The sequence below is a fragment of the Balearica regulorum genome, chromosome 1 (genome assembly GCF_011004875.1).
Source record: "Balearica regulorum gibbericeps isolate bBalReg1 chromosome 1, bBalReg1.pri, whole genome shotgun sequence".
NCBI classification, from domain to species: Eukaryota; Metazoa; Chordata; class Aves; order Gruiformes; family Gruidae; genus Balearica; species Balearica regulorum.
Window position 1 is genome coordinate 71438503 of NC_046184.1, and position 10213 is coordinate 71448715.

The 10213-nt window shown below is 41.9% G+C and overlaps 1 protein-coding gene across 1 annotated transcript; it reads right to left on the reverse strand.

Annotated features, from left to right (window-relative positions):
* Positions 1–678: 678 nt before the first annotated feature.
* On the reverse strand, positions 679–9460 carry RERGL (RERG like). The gene is made up of 5 exons (XM_075757701.1): positions 9318–9460; positions 9129–9185; positions 6742–6815; positions 4021–4169; positions 679–2833 (listed from the first exon to the last, which is right to left on the reverse strand). The coding sequence occupies exons 1-5, from the start codon at positions 9367–9369 to the stop codon at positions 2551–2553; spliced, it is 615 nt and encodes a 204-aa protein (XP_075613816.1). The 5' UTR covers positions 9370–9460; the 3' UTR covers positions 679–2550.
* Positions 9461–10213: the final 753 nt, after the last annotated feature.

Sequence of the window (10213 nt, forward strand, 5' to 3'; positions counted from 1 at the left end):
AAGGCCTTCACTTTTTAAAAAATAAATACTAATAAAATACACTTGGAAAGGGAGAACTGTTTTACTGCTTTAAAATTTAATTCCTTCCCAAATTCTGCACTCCTGTTAATCTGCACTTACCAGAAATAAAACACAAGTGAAATCCTGATCCTTAGAACATCAAATTATGCCTATACTGCGTGTACCTTTAGTATGTTTAAGTCTAAATGCATCCTGCAGCTGTTTCAGCTGGTTTTCAGGTAAGTGCAGCCTAGCACAGGGGCCAGCAGACAGCCACTCTGTGTTCCAACACTTACCACAAAAAGGGACAGAAAACTGGACAAAAAGGGAAGGAAAACTGTGCGGTATACTGCAGATTCCACTTATCTGGAAGTCCACATTCCCATTCATAGAGCAAATCGAAACTAATTAGCTTCTCTCTGGCTGTCTTGACAAATTTTTAAAGAATAAAGAATATTTTAAAAAAGTTCTCTGCTGTTCACTCTATAAAGATACATGAAGGCTGCTTTGTTGCATACAGGAAACACAGCTAGAGACTCTCTTTTGTGCAAGTGTCTGACTCCCAGATTTACTTTTTCTAATTTGAATTCCAGATCTGCACAGTGCTTCACTTTTACAGTAGTCAAAGAGTCTGTAACTTTATACCACAGTAAAGAAAAAAAAAAGCATTAGTACATCCATCTTATATCCAGTTTATTTAATACCATAGCAGTAAATACAGATAAGAGTTCTCAAATCTGGCAGTGCTAGAGCTGGTGAGATACAGCTGCCTGACACATCAACAGTCTACTAGTAGTTCTGGAATTCCATGTGTGCTGGAAACCTGAAGGGTATACATGAGTAGTCTTCAAGTTCAGCCCACTGGATATTGACAATACAGTTAAATACGTTACTCCTGATATGTCAGAGCAGCATCTGCATAGAAATAAAGTAACACTGTGTCTGTCAACACTGAGAACTGTATTCCAATATTTGTAGTCTTAAAACAAGTGAAATAAACAGTATCTTTACTTAAAAAAGGAAGTGATCTTAGGTCATCACTTATTAAAATGTGCTTTAGTTTTATTTTACAACAGTAGTGCTAAGATTATGTAACTTTATGTTATCTTATGGGGGTGGACATTTGAAAATCAGTATTCTGCTGAGAATGATAAAGTAATCTTACTAATTTCAATGCAGGTAAAATTTCAGAGCAGAGATAGGCTTCAACTCAGCAACTTAGAAAGACTGAATCCCAGCTGACCTCTGGAACAGGTAGGAGGCAGTAATTCATCTTCAGCTCACTTCTCTTCCCTTTCATAATTTCTGTATGAGCACAGAACTTTCAAACACGCTGGGCTAAGCCCTTCCTTAGTTAAGTCTACACTAAGAGCTCTGAATGTCAGTTGACAACATATTTAGACCCATCTGATGTTTAATATCCACATTTGAAAAGTGTGGCTAACATTCCTTGGTGCTCTCTCAAGTGGCATTTCAATACCTTAGCGATGACTAGTTTTAAAGACATCAGTCCTTAAGAAAAACACTCTATGCAGGTTTGGAGCACAGGTCTTACCAGCAGGCTGACCTTTAAATCCAGGCAGGCATCCTAAAGAACTTGTGCTCCTCACCGGTCCATATGCTTTTCAAGCTTCTAATCCCATCTAAGAATTGAACAGTCACATCCACCTTACAGGTAAGGAAACTGTTACAGCCCATGAAAATTGCTCTGTGAAAGGGATGAGCCCCAGATGTTACACTGGCCCTAGGCATAAAATTACTTCACTAAACAATGACCTTGCCAAAACAGTCCAACGCTCACTAACATTCCACTGACATTGCAGTTCCCACCCTCCTCAACCCTCTCTACTTTCTTTCATCACCTAAGGAAAAAAAAAAAAAGATACTGAAACAGGAGACAATACTGCTTTGTTTATCTGTTTCCCTACTTCTGGTGCTTCTGCAAGGCAGCTTTGCAGGTAAATACCTTTTGTAGATTTGGTGTCTAAGCATTTAATTCATATGAATTTCAGCAGGTGTTAGGCACCTTGAGGCACACGAGGATCTAAGCCATCCTTCCTTGAGTTGAATACAAATACATCATCACATCCAGCAGCAGTATTTTGCTTTTCTTTAGTACAAGGGTTCTTGCACCAAAAAAAACCCAAACTATTTCTCACAATTCTGAAGAATTTGATCAGCAAGGCTGAGTTTATTGGAAATAACTGTTTATATTTCAGTTGCACCTAGAAGCTTTATCCAAGACCATGCTGGTATTGAATAAATAGAAACTAGAACTCTCCTCTGAAGAACTTATGAGATAAAGGGTGAGAGGAGCATCTTAAGAGTTTAAGTGACATAGCCCTAACACAGTAAATCTGTAGTAGAACTGGAAATAGAAGGTCAGGTCTTCTAGGTCTAGACCTTGTCGACTTGACCATACTATCTCCTTCCTTTGGTTTCCATTGTCTTACTTCTCCAGACATTAACCTTTGGAAGAAATTGACTGAATCCCAAGAGCTGCCTGTGCTCCATTATTTCAGCTCGCTCCTACTTCAAGACTAACCATTTTTACACAGATTTCCTTCTCTTTCCAAATACATTGTTGATTAACTTGGCCATTGACCTTGATCCACTTGGTCGTCTCTTTTCCTTCACTTTGAAATTTGAGGTGATATTCCTCAGGACTTTTGTGAACATTGACATAACCTCCTGACAATGTTCTGCTGCAGACAGTTCCCAGAATTGGCACTTGTTATCCATGGCCAGCTTTTGTCCTTCATCCCAGCCAACTTCTCTCATGTGGCATAAATCCTGTTTATTACCAACCAAAAATACTGATGACTCAACCATTCTGAAATCAAAAAGGTTCTGATTAGACAAAAGATACATTACAATATTATGTTGTATGCTGTGCTATATACAGACTGTATGAAAAGTATGTATGTTCAGGATAACAGGCATTGCATGCTGTGCTATATACAGACTGTATGAAAAGTATGTATGTTCAGGATAACAGGCATTGCACAAAACCCAAAAGAACAAACCAACCCCCTAACCTTGCCAGGTAGAATTACAGTTTTCCATTTCCCGTAGTCAAACGTCAAAGGATTTTCCAGACAAGCTATTCTCTACTAGTAAATTTTCATTTTAGTTCCTCTACTCCGTGAAGTCATGTATTTTTCATCCAGTGCAGTTTTCATACTCTTTACTGCTGAGTATATTGTCAGCTTCTGGACTTCATGAAGAAGCAAGCTGATCATTATCTCCATTTGTAGATAACAGAATAGAGTCAAAGAGATGCATCAGTGTCAGTGGCACAATTCAGAAGAAAACACAGGAATCCTAATTTCAAGCTTTTGCTAAAATTACTCCTTCCAGAGAAACCTTAATTAGGAAAGGTCAGCAGTAACACAGACAGAAAAGTGGTTTGTGGTGGTGTTTTTTTTTTATACTCCTGATACAAGGAAAGGATTTCATTCTCATTTAATTAGAAAGCCCTTCAGCTGACTCATGCAGGAATACACGCCACCACGTGTACTCAGAATTGTAATTTTAGTGATTCTTTTTGAAAGTAGTTTGTTTCTTACCATATGATCACCCATGTGCACAAATAAAGTTGGCATCACCATTAAAGGCAGTTGAGGAGACATTCATGGTATTATGTTCATTTATTGTCAGAAATGCTTTCTTCAACCCCCACATTGGTGCATCTCCCTTGGTAACAGAGTGGGGGAATAAAAGCATAGACTGGCTATGCCAGCTTTTTACCCATGTAAATCATATCCAACAGATTTATGGCAATTATTTAAATAGTAGTGCTGTAAGAAAGAACAAAAATCCTGACGTACTTTGCTTTGGATACAGTGAAATAGATTGCAATTTGCAACAGAGTTTACCGTCAGGCACCTTATTGTTGGTATTGTGTTCTACCCCCAGGATGCTGCTAGATTTTAGTTGCTACTAGGATACCTACCGCTCACAGAAATGTTCTCAGATTTTTGTATGTTTGCTGAGGGGAAAAAAAATAATGCCACTTACTTTTTACAAGCTCCTAGATGAGACTCTCGGATCCTGTACAGCAATGCTTTTGCAAATGCAAATGATGCTCTGTCACTGATGTCGTAAACAATGATAAATCCATCAGCCCAGTGGAGCTCGTCTGTGAGGGAGAGCTTCCCCCGCTGTGGCTGAAAGAAGTTCAAATTCACATGCAAAAAGAATGTTACTGTTGTCACTTCAGAGCATTTTCTTTGTTACTGTGAATGTGAGAATGTTGTATCTTTTATTGCAAAAGATATTAATAGGTCTAGGTGCTGGCATTGAATTCAGGTGAGTCCTGCTCCAAAAGCCTAATAAATAACCATCACTACAGATGGCACTTTGGATCACTGACAAATTCATTATGAAACATTTACACTTTGTTTAAGCAGGAAAATTGCATAACCTGTACAGCCATTGCTTATGCTGAATAATCTGCAGAGTTACATGAGAATGAAACATACAGGAGCCATCAATATTTGTGCAGTTTCTGGTTATAGCTCTGTTTTGCAAGTTCCTAATATTCTGACTACAGTAAGCTTATATGTTTTCATTTGTTTTGTCTCTTCTTTGCATTGTTCAAGTCTGAAACAGTATTTACCCATAGGATAAATTTCTAGAGAGCTAGGGAAAAAATGTCTCCTTTCAATCTGCAGTTGACTTTAATAAAACTAGTGACAAAAGTCACTCAAGTGATAATGGGGTTATACCAATCCTTGAGCCCATTCACCCCTAGAAACTGTCACACTTACGATTTCTAAAAAGCAACAGCTGCAAACTGTCCCATTAAGCTAAGAAATGTAATTTCAAAACTGTTTTAAATTAGCTTATCCTTGCAGAAGATTAGGCAGCAGCTAGCAAGACCATACGACTCAATATAGGTAAAATACTGGAAGCTGATCAGGAAAAAATAAAAAATTGACTTTTACTCTGTGGAAACCCCATCTCGAATAGTAATTTGAGGACAGATTAAGTTGTTCCCTCACTAGTATGTTACTACTTGCAACATTTAACCTCCACTGACATCCTACCCGGGCTGCCCTGATTAGCTCAGCATCATAAATAGCTGGATTGGGAAGGCTGTAACTTACCATGAGGGATGGTAACTGAATGCTGGCAGTGAAAGGGGATGCATGAGAAAGAAAAGATGAAACAAGTTTCCAGAACTGCCTGAAGACTTCAGTATCTTTAATACAAGAGTTTTCTAACCCTGTGGTGACTGAGCAGCAGGTTTAGGGGCAAGAAAGGTGACTTGTGTCACAGCTGTTTCCCGGATGGATGAAGGGACAGTGAGCTTTGCAGTAACAGCAATCCAGCTACTGGAGGGAAGCCTCAGAGAGCAGGAAGATTTCAGGAAGTAGAACTAAAAAAGGCAACTCTTCTTTCCCCAGTCTGGCCTCCTCTCAGGACCTGCTTTTCTTCCCCAGTTGGCATGGGATAGACGACCTCCATACCCCCATCCATCTCTTTCTAGAATCACTAGTTCTATCAGACAAAAGCAATATAACCACTACTCGCTGCCTACTCCCCTGCAGGCACTAAGAAGTCAGGAAGAAAGCAACAAACAGTGAAAGTTAGTCCTTGTTCCTAAGGAAGAACTTGTACAAGACAGCTCAAAAAGCGCTGGCAGAGGAGTTGCCTTTATCACAGCTGATCTTTGGTCTCCTTAAAAGCAAAAATGTACCCAAACTATAGCAACCAAAGTCTCTACCCATAATGTAGTCTAATCTGCTTTACCATAGCTAGCTGCCACTCCCAACATTTCAAATATCTTAATAAAGATTTGTTCACATGCCACAGAATTTAATATGACAGTAAGTGGAAGCAATAGGTGGGCTTAGGAAAGAGGTCTGAGATAGCTGGAAGCAAGTCCACAGAACAGTATCTTCTAACAGACTGTATGGCAAGGGCCAGCTCCATGGAATAGCACGGCACAGTGGCTATTGCAGGATCCCTGTTGCCTTGGGACAAGCAATGCTGTTGCTTGTCTCTAGGAAGGCTGATTTGTTCAGTGGTTCATTTTATGTGCTCACTGTGTTAAGTTTTTAAGTCCTTGACTTTATGTCTGAGTCAGACTTTCAGTGCTTTGGCTTTAGCATTCATTATCCTAGTTGGTAAGAGGCACGATCACTGCCCAGAACAGATCCTTGTGAGCTAATACAATCAGACAGACCTACCTAGGTCTGCATGTGTTACACAGTACCAAAACTTCCCTATTCCTGTAATAGCAGGAAAGAAATTAATACAAAAAACGTTGTAATAAAGTGGTTTATTGTGATCAAAGTTCAGCTGTCAACACATACAAGCCTGCATTATGGCTTTCCGTGGATCTGTTCTGTGAATGCAAGTCTTACTTCCAGGCCTAACTACTTTGACCATTTCTGCAGACATTTAATAAACTGCTTGCTTTACAAACTAAATTTCATCCATATAGGGCATTTGAGAAAACTGCATATAGTCCTATAACTTATCTCTGCATTTACCTATATAATGCAGAAGCAGGAAAGTTTATTTGTTAGTAGTATTCCAAAGGCCTTCTTCCATGAAATGAGAAAGTTCTCAGCAGTTCTGAGCCACAACAACTACAAAATGTCGGTCTTTTCAAAAAAACAGCACGCACAAATTCAAGGAACCAGACAAAGGTTGTAACCCCCCCAACACTTTCTACCATTACACAGGTAGAATGAGGAACAGCCTTTCTTTACCCCCTTAAATTCTTACCTGTGAACAAGGGTCATAAATTTCCAAGTGTATCTGTCTCCCATCCAGGCATAAGTGTTTGGTGTAGATGCATTCTAAAAGATTCAAGGCATTGAAAGAAGATCAGCATTAGAGTGACTGGAGATGGTAAGAAAAGGCAGCAAAGGTGAAATTCACTAATACTGAGGGGACATTTAGTTCCTTGAGTATTGTTTAGTTTGTGGGGGTTTTGGGGGGAGTTGTTTTGGGTTTTGTGTTCTGTTGTTTTCAGGTTTTCTTGACACACACTGGAAACAAACCTATTTCATTTTGCAACACCTGAGCTCCCCAAGCCTTTAGAGTGACCAACACCACTTCACTGTGGTGTTCCCATGGAAATGTTGGTGCAATTAATGCTTTTAGACCCTAGTTTTCCTCATCCAAAATGGAGGCAAAGGGGATGCACAATGCTGAGACTCAGCTAAATACTGATGACTACTCAGCTTGCTACCAAGGTTCAAGATTACGAAAGTAGTAAGCCAGCCTATGTGTAAGTTCTGATTCTGCACAAAAGTCATTATTTGGTAATAATGTTTATTTACCATGAAATCTGGTGCTTTGAGAGTTCTCATGCTAAGTAGCATTAGATCAGTAGTATTTACAGGATCATGTCCCAAGACTAGATCCTAAGATATTTCCATAGTGTCAGTTCTCCAATTTAGGACTCCCCACCAGCACTAGCAACCCTGGCAACTCTAGTGCAGAGAGATCATCACTATTATTTTAAGCAGTGAGTTGTCCTAAGCAAGTGTAACCAACTTTTGTTCATGGCACTGGTCACCAACAAGCTGTCTACAGTACAATTCCTCAGAGTGACTGAACTACAAAGACGAGATCTGGTGTTGACACTACTGAAAATACACTTCAAACCATGTGTAATAAGGGCTATGGTCTCTGGAACTGAGCATCTTCAGTTCAGCACCACGTTCACCGTAAGCATTCTTCATGCATGTCTTAAGAGTTCATCTGATGAGCTATCAGTCCCAAGCATCCCAGTGTATCAAATCTGCAGCCCCTTGGTAGTTTCCATGATTAAACAAATTTTAATTAATACTTTGATTCCATTAAAAGTGTTCTAGGAGGACTTATCACCCCTATTCCCACTTTTCCTTTCTAGAAATAGAACTAAACTTATCTTCCCACAAACATTTGTTTAAAATGAAAATGTTCTGGGGGGTTGACATGTCTTTTCTAATACTTGCAGTATCGGAGGGTCAGAACAAGGAAACCTGGTTTTAGTTGTAGGTGGCTTAGAACACACACGGAGCACAGAGAACACTACATAACTTAAATGTGACAGCTCAGACTCAGACAAGCCATCTGGGACAAACTGTCTTTTCAGTCTGTATTTGTATAGTAATAACATTGGTAAAACATTTATGTAACTCTGCTTTCAGAATAAGTTCATCTGGATATATTCAGTGCAGTTTGGCTTAGTACTACAATTTTCATTTTTATTTGTGGATCATAGAATGCTACTCTGATTTTTGTTAAAAAATGCTTTCTCTAAAGTCCTTGACTTTAGCAGGGGAAGTGAGGTAGATGGCAATCTCTTTTCCTTGTTAAGTTTTGGGACTCCTCACACCCCACCAGCTGGAGTGGCACATTTCTAAGGGCGTACATGTATCAGTTAAATAGTGCTTCTACCCGGGATGTGAAAGTTCAAGTCCTGCTTTGCTCTCTTCCAAGATCTTAGAAGTGACTTAAGAATCAGCGTATTTGTTCTGGCACGAATGAGAAATTGTATCCTCAGCACAGCCAGGCTTTCTACAAAGCTATCAAATCTGTGCATTCCTGCAAAAGCAGGGGGCTTTGCATTATACTTTGATTAACCAGTAGTGCCTGATAAACAATCTGTTTCACCTCTCCTCTACAGCCAAGAAGGAGATATTCAATCGAACAGGTGTTTGTTGGTTTGGGTTTTTTTCAGTCTATTTCTTTACTCTCTTCTTTATCTCCTCTGTGGTTGAGCTTACTATAATCTACCCGCGCTTCGCACATGCGGCCCGGTTATCTTCCCTTCCTAAGTCCCTTCACAGCTGCTTTGCGACGAGCACTTCGCCAGCCCCCGTGCCCGGCTGCGCTCCTGGAGTTTGAAGTGATCTCTCCACAGATACCTGGCTTGCCTTTTCCCGTCTTCAAAGCTCACGCTTAATCAGGAACTCTCGCTGATAAGCAAGCGAAAACTTAAATCTCTCCCCAAAGTTCTGTGAAACTGTTTCTACCCAATTTCTTGTTCAAATAAGTGTTTGAAGCGTCGGATCTTGCGTTCCCCAGAGAGCCCGCACCGCCAGCCCGAGGAGGCCGCAGGCAGCGACACCCCCCCGCCGCCCCCTCCCCGGAGCCCGGCGGCGGCCCGCGGCGCTCACCGGCGTTGGACGCGTACTCTCCGATGAACCTCCTGGTCAGAAACCGCACCGCCAGCGCTGCGGGAGGGAAGCAGACGCCAGGTTTAGCGGGGTCCCGCCGGCCACCTCGCCGCCCGCCCCACCCTCCACCAAACCTGAGATAAAGTCGGGCCGGGGGGGTTACCGGAGCCGCCCCTCTCCCCACCTTACCAGACTTGCCGGCTCCACTACCGCCCAGCATGGCCAGCTTCACCTCGCTCATACCGCCGCCAAGCCGCGCCCCGCCGCCTCCATTTCTTTATAGCCGCCAGGGCCGGGCGCAGCCCCTCCGGCGACACCGCCCTGCAGCCCGCCTCCTCCCTGCTCCCTTCCAGCGGCTGTCCCCGCCCCACCGGCGAGGCCGGTAGGTATAGCTCCCTGCGGGAGGTTGGTAGTTTTCATCTTCTTTGACAGGCCCCCTCCTCCTCGCCCCCTCCGTCCCCGCCCTCCTTGTCCTCGTCCCCTCAGTCCCACCGCTTTGTCCCGCGCCGCGCAAACTTTCCACGGGCGGCCCTTCCACCGCCCGGCCCGGCCCGGCGCGTTTGCCCCCCGGTGAAGCTGGCTGGCAGGTCCCTCGCCGCCACCTCCTCCCCTCGCTCCCAGCCCCGGCCCCGCCGTGCGCAAAGCGGTTAGAAACTAAGGGGAAAAGAGGAAAAAAAAAAAAAAAAAAAGTAATAGGAATGAGAGAAAGAAAAGACATTCTCCAGCTGGTGGGGTGTTTGTTTACTTTTGCTGTAAGTTTGTTTGCAGGCTGTCATCCTTTTGTACCAGGAATGTGAAAGTGAAGAAACTAAAGTGATTCTTTTTTCTTTTCCTTTTTTTTTTTTTTTAAATTTTATTTTAAACGCTTCTGAGGTAACTTGCTAAAAGTAAGTGTTTTGCACTTCTTTGGTGTTCCCTGCCTCAGGTTTCAAAACTCTCATCACTCTAAACTCCTGGTCTTGCAAAAACTTCGGTGGGCCTGCCTTTTTTTGTCTGCAAAAGTTTTTATTGAATTTAAATTTAAAGTTATGTGGTGGACAGTGCTTAGCTAAGGCTTTCAACACTCCTCTGAAACAGGAAAATAT